We start from the raw sequence: 24,268 nt of genomic DNA on the forward strand, positions 1-24,268 counted from the left end.
GCCCTTAATCGCAAGTTAGCATCACCAACAACAATAATCCTCAGTCTTTTCCTGCCAATATCGACGGGAGTACGAAACAAATCTGGTGATTAGGGAGGTGGACTCAGCGGCACCCAAACGGGACAGAGAAGCCTTTAAGATGAAGAAAGTGGAACATCAAGATCTCGACGAGGATGAAGATGAGATTCTGTTCATGGAAGAGGTAGTGAAGCGATATGGGAAGAGATCTGGGGTGCTTTAAAATCTTGGAAGAGTTAAGATTGGATTGGCTAATGGGAATTTCAGTGAATTGTGATTATAATTATGTAACTAATTAATTTCAGTGTATTATGATTATGTAACTAATTAATTTCGGTAATATATATACACATTCTTGTGTGTGGATCATCAACGTGATTAGCGTTTGATTTGAATATAAGAGATTAAGTGATGAAATATATAAAAAGGACCAAAACTTTAAGCAAACTAGATTTTAATATTACTTTTTTAAAAACAACACCAATATAGGGCATGTACAATTAAACTGATTTAATAAAAATTGGTATTATGCAATCTTAATAGTTATTAATAAACTCCAACAAAATCTGTAAATTCCAGAAAAATGTGAATTTCGAAAAAAGAAATGTTTTACACTGCGGGTTAAATTATAATAATAATGTTTATGGATTATAAATATTTAAACTTTATAAGAATTATAAAATTTTTAACTTTATATGAATTATAAATATACTATATTGAGTTAATCTCAGAATTATAAATGTTTTTTGACTGAGAAAAAAAAATGTATCATTTATAGAGTTAAGATGCCAAATACATATTTATCATGTATTGAGTAAATCAAATTTAGTCCTATATGAATAATATCAACAATGTTACTAACTTTGTGACAATAAAACTAAATTTGTGTAAATACAGATTTTTGCAATTTAACATATGCACAATACTAAAAAAACAACAATATTTTATGGAAATTTTTATTTGTCCACGGCTCCGAACCTAGACTAAAAATAATTATAAATATGTGATGGGAATTAAGGTTAATAATAGTACAATTATATATTTTTGCGGGTTGGTTTAAAAACACAAGCAAAATATCTTAAAACTTAATCTTATATAAAAAGAGTTATAAACCAACACTAACCCGCTCAATCACTCTCATATACAAAACTAATTAATTGTTTTTTTTCAATAACTAATAGGTTCTAGGCAAAACTAACTAATTTCAAATTAGTGGATAATGTTTAAGTAATATTATATAAACTACAAAGTGTATTATACATATTTACAGATGTTTACTTTCACAACCAACTAATTTTAATTGATTAAATTCCAAATAAAAGAATTTTGATTAATTATTCCAAATTAAAATAATAATTTGTATATAGATAAAGCAAATAAATTACAAATATCTCAATATTATTATAAAAACTTTTTAACATTTATATATATATATATATATATATTTTTTTTTTAACTTTGAAAAATATATATTTGATCCAACATTATATTTTTTAGTAAATTATATAAAATATATATTAAAGAAAAAACATAATCCCGCGGTATACCGCGGGTTAAAATCTAGTACTCTTACAAAATTCGAAATTATTATGGTAAACTCTAAAAATAAGTTATGCAATACATTTTTGTGAGGATATCATACTTTAAGAATTTTGTAATTTTTAATATAGAATGTGAGTCCGGTAAAATAAAATTCTAGGTCCACAAAGATGTCCATGGAAAATTCAAAATTTATTCACTAATCACAAGTCACAAATCAATAGCAAATCTTTTGTTTGTTAGACTTAATTAAATGCTCATAGTAGATTCCTTGATTCCCAAGACTTGATTTGAAAGATCATTTTGTGCTCCACGACTGGAGTAAAGTAGTCAATGCTGTATGAGACGAACCGGTCTCTTTCAAGGCTGATTCGGTTGCGTTCTTCATAGCCTTGGTTCTCTCCCTAACCGGACCATCCTCCATTATCTCTTGGACTCGTTTCTCCACCTCAATTGAGCTCACGAAACCCGTCTCCGATTCATTCATCGGGATCGCAATCTTGATCTCCTCCACAATCACCACTCTGTTAAACCTTTGCTCAGCGTACAACGGCCATGCAACCATTGGTACGCCTATCATATATAGCAAACCAAGTGAATTAACCATACTGAACATAACATTCTCCACGCATATTTATATAATTGAAATACGTCTACGTGTATGCTTAACTCACCTGCGCAGACGGATTCGAGAATTGAATTCCAACCGCAATGGGTGACGAATCCGCCAATGGCCTTATGATTCAGAACCGGAACTTGCGGAGCCCATGATTTGACGACCATTCCTCTGTATTCGGTTCGGTTTAAGAATCTTTCGGGTAAGAGAGATTTCAAGTCCGGTTCTGTCTGGTTTTGTAACTCTGGTGGATTACGAACCACCCACAAGAATCTATGTCCACTCTTTTCTAAACCAATGGCAATCTCTTTTAGCTGTTCTCCTGAAAACAAACCCAAACTCCCGAAACAGAGGAACACAACACTCTGTTCCGGCTGCGAATCGAGCCAAGTCAGACAAGAATCTCCGTTGTTTCCATGGTTATCTCCGGTTCTTCCTTGAACAATGAGCGGTCCTATTGGATAAATATCTCTAAAACAGAGCTCCTCTGCTATGGCCTTGATGGCTCTGTTCTCTAAAGCATCAAACGTGTTGATAATGATCCCTGAAGACTTCGAGAGCTGTTTACAGAACATTATTATAACATCATAGACCTCGTCGTCTCGTTCGAGCACCGGCTCAGGCATATCGGAACCCTTGATCGGAGGAACGCCGGGGATATGAACTGTAGGAATGTCTTTGAGGTTTATTCCAGGGGTCGTTTCGTGGAGGATCGGGCCATAGAGGGAAGATGCGAGAAATGCGGCTCCAGAGGAGAAGAAGTAGTAAACCGGGAAGGTGAAATCGGCGGTTATGTCTAGAACGGCGGTGCAGAAGAAATCGATGATCATTGCACGGAGGTTGAAGTTCTGAGAGATTGAGAAAAGGGTTCGGTGGACATTTGGGTTGCTGAAACAGAGGATTTCTAGGAGGAGTGACTCATAGTGGTGGCGAGAGGTGGGGGAGGAGGAAGAGTGCGGTGTGACGGCGGGGAGATGGTGGAAGGTTATTGAAGGGAAGGAGGAGGAGACGGAGGCGATGTAAGAGGCGATTGATTCAGGCTGATAAGGCAGCGGAACTAAGATGATGTGGATGGAGAGAGATGGGGTTTTGGTGAGGATAGTTTTGCCTAACTCAACCATGGAGACTAAGTGACCTACCGGTGGTGCTGGATACAGAACTATAGCTTCTTCTCCCATGGCTCTTCCTGAGGTTTGTTGCAAGATTTGGAAAGTTTGATAATGATGATATATGGTTTCTGTGTCACCCGTCTATTTGGTTGTCAGGAGATTGATTTCTCATTTAACTTTTTTTCTTTTTGGGAGGAAACGACATAAAATCAGATTGGCCAATGAATGTTATGGTCCATAGATAATGTATTAACTTGACGACAAAAAAAAAAATATCATATCACACAAGTGATAGATACTAAACTAGTTATGGCCTATGTTACAACAACACGAGTGGATAGATTTTCCAGGATTCGAAATTTTCAGTTTATGTTTAAAAATTAATTAATGTTGTTTATAGTAGAAGAAAAAAATTATGTTTTATTTATAGTTAAATATTTTTAAAATTATTTTGTATTGTTTAGTACTCCAGTTTGTTAGACCTCAAAATAAACATAAAACATGATCATTCTTAAAATGATCTCAAAGAGCAAATGCAGCAGAATGAGACGATGGACTTCTCCATCCATTTGTTTATGAAAATTTCCTGCATCCACGAGTCCTTGCCATGTTTACTGGAAACATGTACAACAATTTATTCTTGCATAATGTGTTTGCAATCGCTACAACATTGTTTTATGTTGTAGGTCTACCGAAAGAATTGGAATGTCGTTAAGGATCCACTTTTCTGACGACATCCAAGTGTCTTGTTCGTTTCATACAGATTTCAATTAATCCTTTTGTAAGGAGCTCACACCTATAGTTAATGGTTCTTCAAGTGTAAGAACTAAGAAGGTGTAATGCCAACCCCACACCTTAGAAGAAAAGAAAACAATTATGAAATATCGACTTTTTAGGAAATGAGTATGAGGAAGGAATGTTTATAATATGTTGACAATGAGGTATGTGGTATTATAATGTCTTTACTCAAGAAAATGACAACAAATAGGTTAATTATAAAAAATTTAGAAATACCCTTACAAAAATTAAAATTAATAGAAATAAGATTATATCCGTTAATGAAACGCAACCAACGTCAAAGCCCGTCTAGCTCAGTTGGTAGAGCGCAAGGCTCTTAACCTTGTGGTCGTGGGTTCGAGCCCCACGGTGGGCGAATTTTTTTCATTTATCACTGATTTAATTAATTCAAATAACTCCTATATTTATTAACTTATTTTGACTAGAAAATGTAAAATAGTCCCTCTTCTCCTAATAATGAGAAGGTAAACAGTAAACAAATAAAGAGAGAAGATCTCACAAATGTTCAACTAATTTTCTAATAATTCATTGGCAAAATTAAAAATAAACAATTGAATTATTGTCCATTTATGCATTCTATAACTACATGTCAACTAAATTACCATTTGCATAAAACATTAGATATTTTTTAAAAAAATTGATGAAGAAAATATTAGAATGCTTATACGTAAAAAATATGTCGTTTTGTGCCGTTTTGAATGGAAAAAATATGATCTAAAAATTTATAGTATTCTATACATTATACATGTTCTACAAAATTTAGATAAAATATTCTACACACTCTACATGTTAAAATAAATTTAGAAATTATTTATTTTCTATTAGAATACTAATTTCTACGAAATTTAGAATACATATTCTATAGTTTTTTCTTTATTTATAAAAATTAGAATATATTTTCTAACAGTTACTCATGTTCTAAAAGTGTTAGAAAGTATTTTCTTTTGATTTTCTTTATATTCTACAAAAAATAGAAAACAAATTCTATGTAATTTAAAATTATATAACAGTTATGAAAGAAGATTATAAAACAAATAGATTGGACACTAATATAAAATACAATTTGATTTGGGCTTATTTGAGAGGATATAACAATTATATGAAAGCTCAAGGTTTGTATTTGTTGTTAATTCAAACTATAACCTTGTAGTATACTCTATAACATGTCATAAAAATAACCAAAATTTTCTTTAAGATTTCAACTTCTAAAAAAATAAGAATTTTCATTTTGAAAGTCTTATAGATTGTTAAAATATAACAATTGAAGTCACTAAATCATGTATATAAGTGAATTTATCTATTGTATTTGTAATTTTTGGTCAAGAATTTTTTTTCTAAATATTAAAATTTCAATTCCAAAACTAAAAATTTAGAGCATACAAATACTAATCTTATTGTTTAGAAATTTGTTTCAATTCAAATATTTCAAGAATATTAACTATTAAAAATACTAATTATTAATTTATACTATAAATAATGAATATTTATATATAGATAAATTAATATCTTTTGAACAAAAATATAAATTAATATCAATATAAATTAAAAAAATACCATGGTCTCAACATTATTAATTTATAGAGTTTTTACTAAAGTGTATATTTTTTTTGGTCCTATATGTTGTCCAAAATGTTTTTGGAAATAAAGGATTTTTTTAATTTAAATTTTTAATAGTTGCTCAATATTTTTGAAAATATGAGGATATAATGGAGTTTAAATGATATTAAAGCATCTGTGACCAACCATAAATATAGGAATGCATAGATGGACAATAATTCAATTATATATCCTTTATTTTCAATTTTCCCTAATTCATTTACATACAACAATTTGCAGCCTACTTTATTAATTTTTATGTATTAGTATTTGTCTTATCTATCTTTAATAACTATTATTAATTTGTTTACCGAAACCTATAGTTGTAATTACATGCTTATGTAATTTTAGTAAGGGGTAAATATTATTTTAAAATTATACTTCCATAATATTTGTAGTAGATTACACATAGAATCAAACTGCATTAAAAATTTATAAAACACTCGACATAAGTTTCTTGATTTTAAGCCACACTGAGCTTAATTACTATCATTCCACTTTGTATTTGATTTTCACATCATCATCGAGTCCCAATAACATCATCTCTATTAAACCACATAATTGAGCTTAGTTATATGCCTTTTTTTTGCACACACTTTGTATTTCATTTTCTATTCTAAGCATGGACAAACGAGATCATTAAGCAACTAAAAATAAAAAAAAATTACCTGGTTCTAACCAATATAGTTACTTTGAGAGGGAGTGTAAAAACTCTCTTTCGTGGGATTGCAAATCTTGCAACAAAAATTTCAAGCCGAATTAATTAACCAGCCGTTAAAATAGCATCCATGATGTGAAGAATAAAGTTGGTCGTAGTCTTATGCACAATTTAGTTTTTACGGCTGATTTAGTTTTTAGTTTTTGAATTGTTTTATCTTGATTTGTAGAATGTTAGTTAGAGTCATAGCCGGTCTTTAGGAAGTTGTTTCTTTGTTTCTCTATCTAAGTTAATCAAGTTTGTCAGTCTCTCTGTTGTTTCTACTGAATTCACCATTGCTTTTAAAGATGATTGTTGTAAGTTTTTCAATTTTTTTTTTTTGGATAATTGAGTTAAAATAACTAGAGAAATTTGGTTTGCTTGCTTTCCAAGGAACTTTTTCTTTCAACGGGAATATGTGACTTATAGATTATCGGGTCCAATAACCGTCTCGGTTTTGTACTTATCAGGAACCCAGTCTATACCGAATCACAACAGATTTTTGGTTTGGCCTGGTTTAACAATCGTTACTGTCTTTATTTTTGCTTAAAACGGCCAAACTCCAAAGCATATTCCCCGACAATAAATTAATACAGACCGACCAGTAATGTAAAATACTAAAATGGCAAGTGAAGTTCCAACGCCATCGCTTCGTTGAGATTGATGAATCCAATAGAACCGAGGTACCGAACATACATCCTGGGTTACAAACAAAACCGACTAAAGACCAAAAAGAAACAGAACATATGGCTGAAGAAGATCGAGACAAACTTAATGAATTCTAGGCCTCTAGCCATTTACAAAACCCCAAGAACTACAATAATATATTATATACATTGAAATAATTCCAGCAGCGAAGTAAAAAAACTGTGACCAGTTCCAGAGTCTAAAAGAAGATCAAATGAGACTAATTACAATTTGTCGCCATCATCATCATCAAAAATCACACGAACGTAGAAGCCTTTGAGGTACGTTGATGGGTACCGAGAGTGATTACCATTATAGTCACATCATCATGATATCTCCGTCTCCTACCAGCCGGAACATTCATCAACTCTTCCAACGTGAAGCCTGTATCAAAGTTTAGTCATTGAGTTCATGAAATTCACTGAAGTAAAACATGAGTAGAAAACAAAACTTCTTACCAGCGCGAGCAGCAGCTTTAGCTACAAGACGTTCAAGTAGAAACTTAGCAGGATCACCAGAAGGATTAGTAGAAATGAAGGAATGTACGAGTAGAATCGCTTCCTCGTTACTGAAGAAATCAAACAAACCATCACTTGCAACTATAACAAAGTGATCTGATTCCGTTATCTTGTGAACTCTCATCGATGGTTCCACTGAGACGTAAGGCGGGCTCAAAAGGTTACGAACACGGAGAATTCCCATGAGTGCATCGTTCAGTTTCTCCTGCAAGTTAATGGAGAAGAGCTATTTGATATTTTTTTCTTCCAAGTATAATAAAACCATCACTTAATAATAATATATTACTAGTACCTTCTTCAAGTAACCAACTCCTAGAGCACGAGTAACTTTAAGCTTTCCTTTGATTTTTCCACCAATAACGATTTTGGGATCATCAAGATGCTCACTTAAGAGTCTAGCTTCTTCGACTTCGTTATCAACTGTATGATCCTCTGTGAGCTGAACAGCTTGCAGCTTCTTATTACCATTATAGGTCGCTAGAACAGCTCTGCTATCACCTAGATTAAGGATGTAGAGATCCTTCCCGACAAGGAGAGTGACCAAAACGCAAGATCCCACGGATACTAAGTCCGGTCTCTCTTCCATTTCTTGTTCAACCATCCTTAAGAAATCGTTTTCCGCCTGAAAAAGCGCACGGTTTAAGCAATCTAGCACTCCTTGTCTGAACAAATCAGAGGAAGAGTAATCTATTTTACTTATGTTTGACAACAACTCCAACTTTTCGACATCATCATCGGACTTGGTAAGGCTTTGCTTCATCTGGCGGTCAAGCAACTGGAGATGGAACACAATAGACTCATACAAAGTACAAGCCAAGAAATCAGCAGCATCTCTCCCATTGAATCCATCATATATAGCGCAAAAGAGCCAACCGTTCTCCTCAGAGCATACAGCTTGAACCCTATCTTCCCCTGCAGCACCTCCCGCAACTTGAACTTCCATGGCAGAGAGAAACCCTTCATTAACAGAAGAAGGAGAACTCAATGACGTCAAGTAGCAAGATTCAGGATCAGGAGGGCTCGGACTAGTAGACGAGCTGCAGCTAAGACTCACCATGCTTCCATGAAGAGAAGGAGAGAGTATGTCAAGCTTAGAAAGCGCAGGGGAAGATGGAACTTTCCTGAAAGATTTAGGAGAATCTAGAGAAGGCAAAATCTCAGAACCAATCACTCCATTGCAGATATTGGTATTGGCTAAGGTAGGGTTGCCGCTTAAAGCAGCTCCAGATAAACAAGAGAAACTGCTAGTCTTTTGAAGCCTAAACCCAGCAAGAACCTCACGGCCATCAGGTACACTATCTTCAGGAATCCCTATCTTATTATTATTGCATTGATAACCAAAACTTATCTCAATCTCACCATAAGTAGGATCAGTCTCTTCCTGCATTTTTTTTTTTTTTTTAATTTCACTTTCTTGATAATGTTTCTGAAACAACAAAGATCCATTAACTCATCAGATTCATAAAAAAGTTTCAAATACGAATCAGTACACCACTCTGCTTATCAAATCTTGATTCAAAACAAGATCCACTAACCATGAAAACTGTAAGTCTTGGATTGAAAACAAAAAACATCAAGGTTAGTACTTTTTTTTTAATCATCAACAGTCCTAAACTCCTAATTAAATCTTAGACTTAAACACAACCCAAACCCAACACTTAGTTGCTTTAATAATTATAGAGACAAAAAAAAAAAAAAAAAAACGTGGCGAGAGTCGTCTAAGCACACATATAGAAGGACTGAGAGTTAAACGTGAGAGTTAAAAAAACTAAAAATAAACTCTTTTTTTTTTGTTTTTTACATAGGACGACGCCATTAAATGCAGACCACAAAAGTTGTTAGTTTCAGATAAAATGGTTTTACAGACAAAAGCAAAGCTATCTAAAAAAACAGAGAAGATAGAAACTCATATAGATATAGATTTGGTTTCATCAGAAGTATTCACCATGTCGTGTCGTGTCATATTTGTTGATCATATATCTCTATATTAACGAAAAATCTCCTTAACAAATAGTTTCCCATTGGCAGAACAAATTAAAAAATAAAAATCTAAAATCGAGATTAAATCGGAACGAAAACGAAATCGAGAAGACGCAGCAGATATTAAGAGATATTGAGAATGAGAGTAATGGGTGGTTTTTTTTTTTTACCTTAACGAATACGCGAATCACAGAGAAGAACTTAGTCGTCAAAAGAAACAAATCGGAGAGGAGAGAATATATAAAAAGTTAAAAAAGAGTGAGAGAAGTGAAAAGAGAAGAGAAGAGAAGAGAAGGGGGGGGGGGGGGGGGGGGTGGATTTAATGGATGGATGGAGGAGAAAGAGTTTTTTAACGAGTTGAATGTTTTTTTGTTTTTGCTAATTTTGGGTATTGCTAAAAAATATCTAAAGCCTCCCCTCTTTATAACTATTGTTTTTTACTTTTTTTGTTCTCACACTTTTTTTTTCTTTCTTCTCTGCCTTTTTCGTTTTTGATTCGTTGCTTTTTAGCTTTTTTTTTTAATTTTTATTTTGAAGTTCAATTTTTTTTTTTTACCCGAAACAATAATGATGCGAAGTTTTTATTAGAATCTCGGTTGTATACAGAGGTCTATTTTAGTATATTTTGCAAGTTTTCTTGGTTAGATACTTTCAGATCTCTTTTTTATTTACGAATAGATGATTTTCTTCCTTCAAGAAAAAAAGAAAGTAAACTCATCTATTCATAAGTAAAAAAGAAATCTGAAAAAAAAAAAAAAGAGTTTTCTAAAGCCAATAGTAATTATTACATAAATTCTGTAACTTTGTTTATTTCTTTTTACAGAACGACGAATTTACACCTTGTTTAATAATAAATAGAAAAATAAAAGAAAGAAAAATTTCATAACTTCCTGAGAAAGAATATATCAAACGAGATATTTTAGTTAGGCGTGACGATGTTAAAAACTAGGAACTCAAAAAATATTGATCGACCCAGAAAAAAGATCTATGAAGAGTCAACAATTGAAGGCAATAAGTGTGTTTAGTTGACATTTTTAATCTGATGATGTCATCCTCAGATCCCTACTTGTACATTCTAAAATATTTTAAATTCAATTGTTCCTCTATTATTTTTCTTGGACTGCTCAAAGAACCAAAATATTAATAATCCTACGATTTTATATTTGCAAGAGGGTATATATAATAAACATTGAAATGGTACTAAATCCCTTATCCTAATCATTCACTATAGCAAATTTAGAAAATAAGAAGAGATTAAAATATTAACTAAAATAAATAAGGTTGCAGATTTTGTTTGTAACATAGAGAGTTTATTTGTGTAATTTGTTTACATCAAAGTCAGAGTTGTAATTTGTTTTTATTTTGAAAATATTGCAATTTATTTTTTATGGACAACAGAATAATATATAGCCCAAAATTACATAGTGACGTTACAGAAAATCTGATTTTTTTTTTGTTTGGGGGTACTAGGCTACTAGATGTGGACGTAGCGTACTCTCATACATAGTAGCCGCGAACAGAGACGTAGAGGAAGCAATCAATTAGTGACTTAAGAGTATTTAATAAGTTAAGCGGTAAGCAAAAAAACGAGAATGTTTACGAGTTAGGTCGCATGACGTAGAAAAGGGGAACAGATCTAACATTTTCAGCACCTCTGACTTGATCCAAAGTTGTTAAACCCTATCAAGAAGCAACACAGAAAACTATTCAATTTTTTATACTAGTATATATTTTTATCTACCCTATGTCGTCACCTCGAACAATCAGTTTCGATTTTTTACATATTTTCTCAAAGTCACACAAACCGCAGACAAGTACAGTCTTAACCGATGATAAACGCTCAAAAAACTCACCGATTGTTTCGGTTTGGTAAAACCAAAATTACCGTTTCCAAACCCTTGATCGCATCACATCCAGGCACTAATTTTGCCTACCTAAGATAGTAAAATACGAAACAAGCAAACCAAATCGATGCACGAACAATATTATAAAAATCTCGGATTAAATGTCCAGTATGATTCTACAATACCAAGAGTCAATATAGTAATACTAATTAAGAGGCGGAGTGGGGATATCATATCATATCACATCAATATCATTTCATATACGACTTATCAATGATAGGGAGAGTCGTTTAATAGATTTGATAAATTACCCACAAAATACTGATTTGTGGCTGTTGAACCACAGGAGAGGCTGCTTGCTGTTGAAGCCAACTGATGAAAATAGTTGTCGTCACTATAATTCCCCTCCTCTTGAAAATGACATTTGATGATAGTTCCATTAGCTTACGTACCCCATTTTTCCGCATATTACAATGAATACGATAGATCTCTCTGTTTGTCTTTATCCACCGCGATTTTTCCAACAATACATTAGCTGTTGTAATATGTGCATCTAGTCAGTGCAAGCTCGCCTAAGTCTCTTAAACCACATAACCTGGGATTTCTTTCCTTTGCTAATATCTTATCGTCTATATATCGAGACAATACTATGTATAGACCCGGAATTTATAACCTAGGCTTGTTCAAGGACTAACAGTAAAAACAAACCTTAACTGTTTGTTTTAGATACGGTTTAAGGCTAAGAGCTAAACTGATGGGCCTACTTATATTTATCGTTGATGAAATCACAGAGTATCAACAAGAAGTAGGTGCTGAGGATTACCTTGACTTATTGTATACATAATTAGTACGGAAGCTGAAACCAATAAGTGAAGTATCAAGATGCAATGGTGTAGAAAACTTTCGTCATTCCTTTCTTTGTTCTCAGCTGTGTGATCTAAAGCAAAAACAAGGAGAAACACCCAGAATCATGTACTTTTGGAAAACACAAGGCAAAAGAAGGAAACCACAAATATCTACTTCAGATTGCTACAGTATATTCAATATTGGATGTTTACCTTCATGCTTATGATATCAGATATATATCGGAGACATGTGTCCCACCACACGGACACCCGGGGTTGTCACCTAATTTTCTGATCCGGGGAGTGCTTCCCTGCAAGGTAAGCAAATACAGAAGTTTGAGTTTGATATATATCTCTAGAGTAAAATACATAGAGACATTCTATCGTGGAATCTCTGTCACAGTGCCATCTGATATCTATTTTTCATTGCAATGGTTATTACGTTAGGTGCTCCCTTTCACTAACATATATACCAGAAAGATGATTAAAAAAACACAGCAAGAGCAGGAATTGATACAGAAAATGGTATATCTATCCATGGTAACAAATTGTTACTAACAATTTATTATACAAAGCCAAATAATTGTATATCACTTTTAAGAAAAAAAAAAAAAAGCCACTGTCTAATATATGACATAGCTGCAAAATTTTCATATAACTAAAGATAAACATTGCTGCTACTATAAGAACTTGTCTCATTTAAGGATATGTCTAGTATGAAAAAATAAGTCTGTAAGCTGGACGCCCGAGGTTTATTAGCAATGGAAGATAAGGGAAAAGATCTATATTGGCATATACCTTAGGAATATAATCAGGAAGACTGCCACCACAGAGCACAGATGCATCTTCATAGGGCAATAGAGCAGCATAAACCTTATACAAGGCAAAAGAATCATAATTAATAACCGTGACACAAAATCAAAGAAATCCAACTATGGTAAAGAGACTCTGACGACAAACCTTTCCTCCTTTGGTTATCAGTTCGTTAGCTTCTGCCTCCAACTCTCTCTGCTTCACCTGTAATTCATTCTGTGGAACGCTTCCTTTGTATTCCACATATGGACTGATAACATTGTAGTTGTTAGATCACAGTTTCTATGTATCACTATTTTTAACGAAAGTGGCAAAGAGTCAAGCAGATGACACATCCTTAAGTGAGATCCTTACCCGTCTGGAAAATGGTACCCTTTTCCAGGCTCCAAATGTCCTAACCCAACTTTCTGCATACACATATCTAGCAAGTGTCCACCTGAGTGCAACCTGATGATGAACAAATATTAACTGTAACGCTAAATTACAGAAACAAAACAACAACGACAATGCAAGAACTAAAAAGTAAAAACTGCACAACTCATAATCTATATTTCAGAAATTTTGCATACATTGAGAACAGTCTTAGACAAGCCAGTATTTTAAACTCTGAAGTCTGAAGATTTCAACAAGCATATTACACGAAACTGCATCACTTGTGATTCACAGCTTCTATCTAGTGATAACATAATAAGAATGACTCCAAAATTTTTGCCATGCCAACAACTACAACCAAATCATTAAACCATTCATCTTCCTGAAGACTAAGCTAGACTTTTTTCTAATCAGATTCAATCAACATTTACTTGCCTGGAATTGAGTTTGCGCCTTGTTTCATCAACAAACAAATGAACATGTTTCCCTTCCTCAATATCCATTCCACTCTCATGATTAGAACCTTCGAAAACTCCGTAATGGAGAACCTAACACAAATATTCAAAAGGGAATACACAAACATCATAAACACAAAATTACGAAAAAAAATCATCTACACTGAGACAGGATAGAGATTCAAAAATTACAATTCCGTCTCTCGATCGAACATCTTGAACGGAAAACTTGAAATCCAAACCGGAGAATTCGATAAAACCGGTGTCTGACGGCTGACCACCACCTTGCGGATGAAACACCGTCGAATCCAATATCAGAGCTGTGCGTCCATCTTCCGCCTGAAATCATATACGATAAACATATAGAAAACTATTTAAAGGATTCAGCAATGAAGTCGACGTCGAAGAGCTCGAAAGAATGGTTACTATCTGACCTTGTATCAGGAGAGGAATCTGGACTGAGATTGGAGACTGAACATGTCTACATGATAATCAAGCTTCGTCGGAGGAAAATCCATGGTGGATTCCGTCGGCTTCGTCACGGTGGTGCACGAGCGAGAGTGACCGGGGCAAAGTCTATTGAAGAAACCTCTCGACGACTTTGGTCAACAGTCAACGAAGAAAAGTAAAAAAAAAAAAAAAAAAAGGTTAATAATAACACAATTGAGTACCAAACTATTCAAACTTTTACAATTCATTACGTGTATTTGTCAAATTGGTTTTTAAAAGCCGCATTTTCCAGATATTTATTGTTGGGCCTTCATTATTTGGGCCTTTTAGATTACTGTTGTGTTTTGTGATATTTATTCCAGATATTACTGTTGTGTATTATATTTTCTCGTTTGCGATGACTAGGTTTTGAACCCACCCTACGCTACGCATGATAGGTTTTAAACCCACCCTACGCTACGCATGAGTATATTTGATATATTTTTATGAAAAATATATATGATTAAAGATAATTGTAAAATATTATCTTATAAAAAGTTTAAATTAGTATTAAGGAAAAAGTTAAATTTCAGATACACAATTTTTTGAAATATAAAAATCAGTTGTGTTATAAAATCAAATCTGATAACAAAAAAATTATGAATTTAACTCGACATCCAGGCGAGGCGAATTAAACTGATGATCTCACATATACTAAACCATTTCTTTGACCACAAGAAAAACAAAACAAAACAATTTTATCATTATGAATTTAACTCGTTTTCATATTTAATTGATCGCTACCACCTATGTTTTCGTATTTTTTATTCAATATTTTCTTATTCTTCATATTATTTCTTGTCATTTCTATTGTCAAATTTTGTGGCAATCGTCATCATTACTTTTACCGTCTGGTTATTTGCTATACTCTTTTTCTTTTTCATCCTCGCCAACTTCTTCACTTTCTTCCACTAAAAAACCTTTTTTAGACTATCACACAACTTGTTAATCCATCAAACTCCAAGAACAAAATCATTTCTTTTCTCATAAAAATAAAAAATAAGATAAAAAAGAATTAATGAAAAAATATCAACTTATCTATAAAATCATACACATAAATATGTTTTATAGCTCATAAGAAATAAAAAGCACAAACCTTACGATTATTATTATCCAAGAAAATTGTTCAAGTCCCGGTGGGGGGGATGGGTCCAGTCCAATGCTTGAAAACTATTTTCTCATTTCATAAAAAATTGCTTTGTGGCGGCGTGTCGCTGCGCCTGATATCATTTTAATAATAATGCACATTTTTTTCTTTTAAATATAATAACAAAGGTTAAACTGTCCATTTTTTGATGAAGTTACAAATCACAAATATGAGCAATACATAAGAGATGTACATTAAACTCCCTTCATTAATATGTTGGCATTTTAATAGGTAACCTTTTTTTGAAATAGTTTATCAAAGCATGGAAGGAGAGACCACTCATATGCGTTCTGTATTTATTCTTTATCTACCTTCGTACCAGTATTTTTTTTTTACATAACTCCATTTTTTGAACAGAAACAAACAAAAATTTCCAGAATAAAATAGAGATCAAGTAATTTAAAAGTTTGGTTGGTTGATATATTAAAAAAAAAAAAAAAAAAAAAAAGGAAAAATGAACGAAGAAGATGATATAATTAGTGGAAGTCGCCATCAAACACTTCACACTTAACGCATTTAAACATCCTTAGGTCTGAAGCTAACAAAAGCAACCCCCAACTTGTAAAAAGCCGTCTTATTTACGACACCTCCTTATAAGTCAAAGTGGTATTATTCGTAATTACTTCCATCTTTCAGTGGCATTTCATTAAGCTTCTTCTTCTCTTTTAAAACCTTCACCTTTATCTCTCTCTCTTTCTTCAAAGTTCGTCGTGCACAGAGTAGAGAGATAAAGCTACAAAATTAAAAAAAATGAGAGGTCTCTCCATAACCACGGCGGCGATTCTAGTCATTCTCACCGTCCAGTACTGGTACGTTGCGGTGTCTTCTCAGTCCGTCGAATTCGTAGCTCCGATTGAGACAGAGTGTCGTGGTACTATAGCAGAGTGCTCTGTTTCCGCCGCCCTCGGAGACGAAGACGGAGATCTATTCTACGGCGGAGGAGAAATGGGAGCGGAGTTCGAGATGGACTCGGAGATCAGCCGGCGTATGTTAGCGGCGAGGAGGTACATAAGCTACGGTGCGCTTAGGAGAAACACTGTTCCCTGCTCACGACGCGGCGCGTCTTACTACAATTGCAGACGTGGAGCTCAGGCCAACCCTTACTCTCGCGGCTGCAGCGCCATCACTCGCTGCCGGCGCTGAATCTTTGTAACTCTCTTTAAATCTTTCTTCTTCCTTTTTTTTTTATTTAAATTATTTTTTCTATTTTTCTGATATATAATTTTCAGATTTTTTTTTTTTTTTTTGCCGGTTTAATATTATCTAAAGTTCATTACGCAATAGATTTGGTTACACATATATTGTAAATGTTTCTGAGAATTTATCTCTGTTTATTGATGTAAGTTTGTTACATAAACCACAAAAACAAAAACAAAAATAAAAATATTATGGCGTAAATACATTATTAATTTATAGTATCATCAGTGATAAATGGAATATTGATAACCAGGTAATTCGTATTATATATGAATTTTTTTTTTCGTAATACATGGGTGCATATGCATGTGCCTTAAGAAAATAAAATACGTTTCCATATGATCGCTAGTTAAATAAAAAATAATAAAGTACTTTTTTTTTTATTTTCTTATTATCGAATATTATTGAGATAGATGTGGAAAATAAAGAGGCGATGATAGGATTTGGTTGGGAGCCAACTAAAGCCAGCTTCACGCATCTCTTTCGGCAGAGCTACCCACACGTGTAGGATAATACTATTATTAATTTTTTTTTTTTTTTAATTTGTAATATACATACATTTTGCACAAACTATATACTACTAGTATGAAATTTGTTTGTCACGGGGACTCCTTCACCTACAAAGCAAAACACATAAGCTCTTCGTGATTAACGAAATATAATGTAATGGTTAAAGGTCGTTGGAGGAAATAAAAATTTTCAAAGAAGAAGAAAAACAAAACGTTACATTAATTTAGGACCCATTTTGAGAAACATCTAATAAATATCGCAACAATAATTCAATTAGAGACGCTTTTATATTTATTGCACTTTTAAATCGAATGGTCCTTATACTTCCTCTTGTCACATTTTTAACATAAATATATACAAAAAATTGGACCACATCTCCCTCGCATCATCCCATCCATCATGGGACAGCCCATAGGCAAACAGTCTCATCACCCGATTGTTATACATTATTTATATGTAAATGTTGATCCAATAATGAAGCTCATATTGTGTATAATTTATATGTATGTATGGAATAATGGAAGTGAGTCTTTAACGTGTGCATACGAACAAGAAATGACGATGACATCTTCCGCATCCTTGTCACGCGGACTTAGCTTTCCCATATCCATTTTATACAAATTTCTCTCTTGCAAATAGCATTCTTCAAAACAAATATTTCTTTTGGCAGATTTCAAATGGGATGGTCATCACATCAAATTTTTGCAGCTGGCATTACTTATTATTATTATTATTTTTGGATCAGCGAACTAACTATTTATAATAATATATTTGGATATTAAAAACACGAGTTATTTTACCTACCATCTATTCATATGTCAACATTTTAGACGAGATGGGATTCTACATAGATCAAGCAAACGACTCTTTTGGGACCCACTAGACTTCTATGAGCTGTCTTTAGCGAGATAGACTCGGACCGGCACAATATGTTATCTTTGGGCCATATTTAGAAGAAAGAAAATATAAATTATAACAGTTTTAACGATTATACTAGTGTTTTGCAAAACAAACCAAGAAACAGACTAAAACCCTCCAAGCAAAGAAATATGTAAGTTCCTACTTAGAAACAGCAACCTAAACATAGTAGATGCTACTATATAACTTAACTATATATCTTAGTAAACATATTTAATATCTCAAAAAACACAATGCGAGTTAAAAAGACTGGCATTGTTGAAATTTCCAAAATGTTTGAATATACAAGTACTTGAATTCGTTCTAAAAACACCAAATCCTTGTCGAATACCACTACAAAGTCATGCTCTAAATCCAGTCACAAATTTTCAGTAGAACATCCTTCTATCTGCTCACATAGATGCTTTAGATTTTTTGGTATCACTCCGTTTACTTTATTAACTTGTTCCCACTACCGAATAACCACATATTATTTTGCAGGAACGATTACAAAACCATAGCAATATTATTCACATCACTAAATTTTTTGACAAGTTGGGTTAGGGTCTCAAAATTACCCTAAGAAATTCGAAGCTTTTGTATTCTTTGTTGATGTCATCTATCAATACCTATTCCAAGTAACAAATTATCATGTTTGTTAAACTCTCTAAAATGCTTTATTGTTAAGAAAGAAAACCAAACGAAAACACCTTATAGTAGCTAGCAAATATACCATCTTCATTAGTAGAAATATGTACCGAGAACAGAGAAAACCAAAACCTGCGAAATGATGACATTATGGTCCAAAGCCATTCTGTCCTTATCATGCACCTGACATTTGCAATTTTTTTTCTAAATTCGCTCACATCAACAGCACATGATTCCGTCAATGGTGCAAAGACAAGCCCCACAAAAATGAAGTAACTAGGAAGGATGTAATATTGTTGCAAAAATGAAGTAATTGTAAGAATAGTTTAAAAAATGCGATACAATATTGTTGGAAAGAGATGACTAACCGGTGTTAACGCTATTTAAAACGCTTGCTTTTTTCCATCTCTTAAGATTTGAATGATGACATTATCACCTACTTTCGTCATGGAAACCAAGTCAACACTGGTTTGGTGTGATATTTTCTCGATTTTTGCAGTGTATAAGATTTATGAGTTGTGCCTTTGAACTTGGAAAAATGTGTGTGAGTTGACAACATCAACTAGATGAGCATTTGTTAGAATTTTACATCTCGAGAATGCAAACCCTACACATCCAAAATAACCATAAAAAAGTGAGTTTCAAATATTTATTTTTTTCCAAATTATCACAAGGCGTGCTTATGTATAGTTGTTTCACATAAGAGTTCAAAATTCTAGGTTCAAAAATTGAGCTAATATTACATACCAAAGCCGATCGATATTTCTTTGTTGCATACTTGCCAAAGTCGAAGATTGTGATTTATGTAGGCGCATGAAGAAATCTTCACCACCGATTCCAGCACTGATAGATCAAACTGAAGAGCTTCTAATTTCTCCCACCAATGGATCAAACTTAATCAAATATAGATTGTGTATGGAAAATTCACCAATGTTCCAAGATTCTCAACATTAGTCCAACCATTTAATGTGAAATACAACTAAATGAAGTGATCAGTGTAACTTGACTCTCTTCCACAACCTTGACAAACCAGTGTTGACTTGAAATGTTCTTGGAAGACTCTAAGATCTCGTTCACCACACCTTAGTATATATATATATATATATATATATTTATTTTGCACACACTTTGTGTTTGATTTTTTGAGTTGCACTTCTAATTAACATGGACAAATGAGTGAGCATTAAGCTAGCGCATGGTGCACATCAGCAATGTAAAACATTGGAAGAATCCTGCTCTCTGATATATAAACATCTATTTCTCTTTTATATCGCATTTTTCTCTTAGGATAATCTGAAAGGTTAAGGAAATACCTTGGGAATAACCAGCAACGTACAATACATGTAAAGAAAACACTAGGCTAAAGAAGACAATTTTTTGCTCCAAAACATACAATGCAATATTTGGAAATAGGATCTTATTCTCGTGTGCCTTACTTCCCAAAAAACATTTCTCATATACACCTCTTATAAAACTGAATTTCTTTTTTCTTTTTCTTAAATCAAAAATTTATTGAAAGACCTCTTAATCCTTTATAGTTTAATTTATTTACCAACCCAACCAGTTATTAATCGGATCACTCCACCCAAACCAACTAAATATTGGACTCCACCCAATTAACTTTCTCTTTCTCTCTCAGTCTCTCTCGATTCTGAAATTTTTTTACTTCTCCTCTCTCTCTCTCTCTCTTTTTTTTTTTTTCTCATATCAGAAACAAAATCTCACACCCATCCAAAAATCGAACCTTTGATCCAACAATCTAAAAAGATTTAAGGCTACCTCTCTCATATACTTTTTTTGATTCGATTGAGGCAAATCCCTCTTTTCTCTGTAAATCCTTCAAACACACTATATGGAAATTCTATTCAAATTCAGTTAATCTCCCCAATTTCGCTTATGTTAAATCCTCTTCATCCAAGTCCCTAATTTGCTATTTCCAACGATTTAGGTTCATGGGAAATATGAATAGAATTTGAACTGGGTTTACGGCTAATGATGTGGATGTATTTGTTGGTCTTGTGGATTGTGAAAAAAAATTGATTGTTTTATGTGGTTTTTTGATGGGACATAACGTGGTCACAAATCGAAAAGATGAACACATCACAGAGGGTTTGGTGGTCTCTTTCCAATAGGTTTATAAGAGGAATTGCAGCAGCATAATATTGATGAGATAGCCGATGAAACATTACAGAAAAAGAGGATTGTAGTTTTGTATTTTCGTTGGATAGATTGTAGTTTGTATTGTTGGTACAACTATAATACTTTGGGTACAATTGCAATATTTTAGGTACAACTAGACTATTTTATAAAATGATTTAAATTATTTTATAAAAATGATTTAAAAAATGTATTAAAATGAATTTAAAAAAAAAAATAAAACGAATTTTAATAAATTTTAAACAAATTTAAATGAACGAATGAATGTGTTGAAAATGAATCTCATTTAACACATGCTCCCACATGTTTTGAAAAATTAATTAAATACAAACAAATTTTTCAAATAGTTGTACTTCAAACTTATAGTTATATAAGGATAAGCATAGTTGTACTTTGATACTTTATTATCAGTAGTACCTTATACTAAAAATATTTTTCATAGTTGTACATGTGATATTAGGTAACTAAAGTACATTTTACTGCAATTTCATCAGATAATTTATGTAAAATAACCTTTTTACATGTTTTGATATAGTTACTTGGTTAAAACTTACAAAGTCATCATCAAATATTATGAATATTTTCTCTATGTAGTAAAAGATCTATAAAATGAACATAAAATTTACAAAGTGACCATCAAAATATTGTAGGTGTGTATGTTTGTATCTATTAATAGAAATAGATAGATTTTTGGTTTTTAAAATTAATTACTTGTAGAGTTCAAAGTTCTACATAGTTGTACGTTAGGTGTACCCATTTCAATTAGTTGTTCCACGAAAATAAAACATTTTGAGCTATAAATTAAAACGTAGTTGTACCATAGTTGTATTTGTTGTGAGCTGTACCATAAAATCCCTAATTTAAATCTTCATATTTGCAAGAAACAATACAAATTACAAAACAAAAATGGTACTTAAAATATTGTTGAAGAACAACATCTATATCTAATATAGAATATAAGAGCTCAAGAAAATTTCATCTCAATTGGAAGCTTGAGCTTTAGTTTTAATGGTGTAAAAATTCTCAATTTTTTTCAATTTGGGTGGAATAGGGAAGATGAGCTACAGTGGTGGGAGATTTTCAATGATGACATGTGGGTGAAGGTGAAGAATTTTCTTTTTTTTTTTGTTTTTTTTCTTTATTTTTTCTTATAAGTTTAATGAATATAACAATAGTTTAATGGAAGGATAAAATTAAAAATAAATTTTATAGTAAAGGTAGAGAGGTATGTAGAATAATTAGGGATAGTGTAGAAATTATTTTTAGAGATAGGGGCACAAGAGAATAAGAAAAAATTCTTCACCTTATTGATTTAATTAAATTTAACCTTTAATAACCACTGAGCTACTGTGTTTTTTATTGAACAATTACTGATTTAATTATATTTAATCTTTAGTAATTTTATTGAGAGTAATATTGTATTTTTACCATTTGGGGCTAAATAGAGTGAAATCGGAGGAAAAAGGACTAAAGAGATTTTAGTCCTTTCGAAATATACTATTACGTTGTGCTAGTTTTACATTTGAACTTTAATTTTTTTAGAAAAAACCATTACATTGGCAGTTTTTAAACTGAAAAAAAACAGAAAATGATAATGAAATATATATATATATATATATATTAGTATAGATTATTGTATAACGAGACTAGCCACTTTACTTTACAAATTTATCTCGGCCAAGTTCACAAATCATTGCCTTTGAGGATCACATACAAAGGTAGGCAAATTCTGTCATGTATTTCATGTTATTATGACAGAATTTATCAAACTATTCCACCAGGCCACAGTAAACAAAACATTCGAAAACATATTTTTTAAAAAAGCTTTGGCTTTGTATAGATAGTCTCTGATCCATAAAACATGAACTAGTTATAAGAAGAAGTCGAAATAGACTCACCACTTATCATAAACGTACGGTATATACATTTTTAGTCATAATATATACACTTTATTAAATTTCGAACATCATTCACAAAGCCTCAGCTGAACAAACCATTTAAAAAAGTAATTTTTTTTTCTTTTTTTTAATATGTTACCCAATCCATAAAACAATGAACTCTTCAAATTAATAATACCTCAAAAATGTAATATAAACTAAACTTCTCATTCTCGTTGCTCTTGAACTAAAGGAATGGGAACCAAACTAGGAACATAGACAATGTGAAAAGGCCAAGGATCAACCTCAAAACCCATTTGAATCTTCTTGAACCTATCTCCCTTCACTATATAGACGCAAGGCTTTCCAATTTCATCGCAGGTACACACAATAAGCCTCTTGTCATCATTGTTGTCGATGAAGTAACTCGGCTGAGAATTACAGCGTGTATGGTTTTGTAATCTCGGGAAGTTTGGTATCGACACCGTCATTAACAGTCTCCACGACACAATATCCTTCATATCTCCACTAATCATGTTCTTGGTCACCCAAATCTTGACCTTCTTTGTTGTCTTGCATTGTTCCAACACAGAGATCCGATCTCCCCTAAAAACCTCAAGGATTTGAGTATCCCCGAAATCGTTCTTACACGGCAAGAAACAAAAGGGCTTGAATCTCTCGCTTGAAAAATCAAAGCTTTGGATAAAAGTATCACCACTCTCAAACCTCTTAGCAATCCAATACAAAGTTCCATTCAAAGATAAAACAGTCCGTGGAGATCTTAAGTGCCAGTCAAGTAAACCAAACTTACAATCTTTCCACGCATTGGTTGCAAACTCGTAGATTGAAACTCTCGGGTCAATTTTGCTGTTACTGCCGTCCATCTCTTCACTGTAACCATAACTTAACCCTAATATCTTGTATTCCTTATCAGGTCTACCATTATCATAACCTAGTCCATATAAATTGAATCTATTCCTCTTCGGCTCGATCCATTTAGTTTGTTGTCTTAACCATGGATTCCAGATCGCAACCATGTGAGGCAAAGCAGGACATAACAAAAACCCGTCGCAATAAAACATGTTTCGATACAACTTGAGTTTCTTATTACGACAATCATGATGAGTTTCTAGGTTAAGCTCACGCACCTCTAATGAGTCATCGAGATTGATGCCTATTGAATAAATCTTGGAAGTCTCGGTCCGTAAGATGAATTGAGGACGGACGCAAGCCAAGTGATTGTTGATGAATCTCTTGTCGTTGTAGAGTGTGTTCCATTGTTTGCAAACGGTTCTGAATCGAGCGAGAGATAGAGGTGGAACACGATAAAGTATCTCATCCTCCAACTCCGCTGGAAGCTTCTTCGGCATCGTTATATTTTTTTTTTTTTGGATAGAGAAGAAACCCTAATTTCTTATAAATGCTCAGTTGAATAAAATTTGAGTTATTATAAAATTAT

At 32.8% G+C, this 24,268-nt stretch overlaps 4 protein-coding genes, 1 non-coding gene and 1 pseudogene across 7 annotated transcripts; 2 read left to right on the forward strand and 4 right to left on the reverse strand.

Moving 5' to 3' along the window:
* Positions 1-1,730: 1,730 nt before the first annotated feature.
* Positions 1,731-3,493, reverse strand: LOC104781446 (UDP-glycosyltransferase 88A1-like). Its single transcript, XM_010506123.3, has 2 exons — positions 2,232-3,493; positions 1,731-2,130 (listed from the first exon to the last, which is right to left on the reverse strand). The coding sequence occupies exons 1-2, from the start codon at positions 3,349-3,351 to the stop codon at positions 1,856-1,858; spliced, it is 1,395 nt and encodes a 464-aa protein (XP_010504425.2). The 5' UTR covers positions 3,352-3,493; the 3' UTR covers positions 1,731-1,855.
* An 869-nt stretch (positions 3,494-4,362) lies between these two features.
* TRNAK-CUU (transfer RNA lysine (anticodon CUU)) lies at positions 4,363-4,435 on the forward strand. The gene has a single exon. It is a non-coding gene; the product is annotated as a tRNA-Lys (tRNA).
* Positions 4,436-7,003: 2,568 nt separating this feature from the next.
* Positions 7,004-10,036, reverse strand: LOC104705052 (putative protein phosphatase 2C 40). Of its 2 annotated transcripts, XM_087507531.1 has the most exons (5): positions 9,729-9,951; positions 8,938-9,004; positions 7,871-8,837; positions 7,519-7,783; positions 7,004-7,444 (listed from the first exon to the last, which is right to left on the reverse strand). In XM_087507531.1, exons 3-5 carry the CDS (start codon positions 8,633-8,635, stop codon positions 7,317-7,319), a joined length of 1,158 nt encoding a protein of 385 aa, XP_087363657.1. In that variant the 5' UTR covers positions 8,636-8,837; positions 8,938-9,004; positions 9,729-9,951; the 3' UTR covers positions 7,004-7,316. The 2 variants fall into 2 exon arrangements, with proteins under 2 accessions (XP_087363657.1, XP_019102202.1); XM_019246657.2 differs by having other exon boundaries at positions 7,871-9,004; positions 9,729-10,036.
* Positions 10,037-11,217: 1,181 nt separating this feature from the next.
* On the reverse strand, positions 11,218-14,526 carry LOC104781454 (uncharacterized; annotated as a pseudogene). The gene is made up of 10 exons (XR_015594734.1): positions 14,322-14,526; positions 14,080-14,226; positions 13,868-13,980; positions 13,415-13,507; positions 13,208-13,310; positions 13,046-13,120; positions 12,461-12,558; positions 12,226-12,339; positions 11,714-11,937; positions 11,218-11,492 (listed from the first exon to the last, which is right to left on the reverse strand). The product of XR_015594734.1 is annotated as an uncharacterized LOC104781454 (transcript).
* Positions 14,527-16,197: 1,671 nt separating this feature from the next.
* LOC104781463 (rapid alkalinization factor 23) lies at positions 16,198-16,921 on the forward strand. Its single transcript, XM_010506143.3, has one exon. It carries the CDS (start codon positions 16,274-16,276, stop codon positions 16,664-16,666), a length of 393 nt encoding a protein of 130 aa, XP_010504445.1. The 5' UTR covers positions 16,198-16,273; the 3' UTR covers positions 16,667-16,921.
* Positions 16,922-22,861: 5,940 nt separating this feature from the next.
* LOC104781473 (putative F-box protein At3g16590) lies at positions 22,862-24,191 on the reverse strand. Its single transcript, XM_010506155.3, has one exon. It carries the CDS (start codon positions 24,177-24,179, stop codon positions 23,037-23,039), a length of 1,143 nt encoding a protein of 380 aa, XP_010504457.3. The 5' UTR covers positions 24,180-24,191; the 3' UTR covers positions 22,862-23,036.
* Between the last annotated feature and the right edge of the window lie 77 nt (positions 24,192-24,268).

This window comes from Camelina sativa, chromosome 1 (assembly GCF_030686135.1).
Source record: "Camelina sativa cultivar CO46 ecotype springtype chromosome 1, ASM3068613v1".
NCBI classification, from domain to species: domain Eukaryota; kingdom Viridiplantae; phylum Streptophyta; class Magnoliopsida; order Brassicales; family Brassicaceae; genus Camelina; species Camelina sativa.

What these genes read in the sequence shown, in the direction of transcription:
- LOC104781446 (XM_010506123.3), bottom strand. Translation starts at nt 3,351, where the DNA reads ATGGGAGAAGAAGCTATAGTTCTGTATCCAGCACCACCGGTAGGTCAC. An exon ending in TCTCGAATCCGTCTGCGCAG is followed by an intron (nt 2,131 to 2,231) that starts GTGAGTTAAGCA and finishes TATATATGATAG; the next exon opens with GCGTACCAATGGTTGCATGG.
- LOC104705052 (XM_019246657.2), bottom strand. Translation starts at nt 8,965, where the DNA reads ATGCAGGAAGAGACTGATCCTACTTATGGTGAGATTGAGATAAGTTTT. An exon ending in GAGTTGGTTACTTGAAGAAG is followed by an intron (nt 7,784 to 7,870) that starts GTACTAGTAATA and finishes ATTAACTTGCAG; the next exon opens with GAGAAACTGAACGATGCACT. An exon ending in TAAAGCTGCTGCTCGCGCTG is followed by an intron (nt 7,445 to 7,518) that starts GTAAGAAGTTTT and finishes ACTTTGATACAG; the next exon opens with GCTTCACGTTGGAAGAGTTG.
- LOC104781463 (XM_010506143.3), top strand. Translation starts at nt 16,274, where the DNA reads ATGAGAGGTCTCTCCATAACCACGGCGGCGATTCTAGTCATTCTCACC.
- LOC104781473 (XM_010506155.3), bottom strand. Translation starts at nt 24,179, where the DNA reads ATGCCGAAGAAGCTTCCAGCGGAGTTGGAGGATGAGATACTTTATCGT.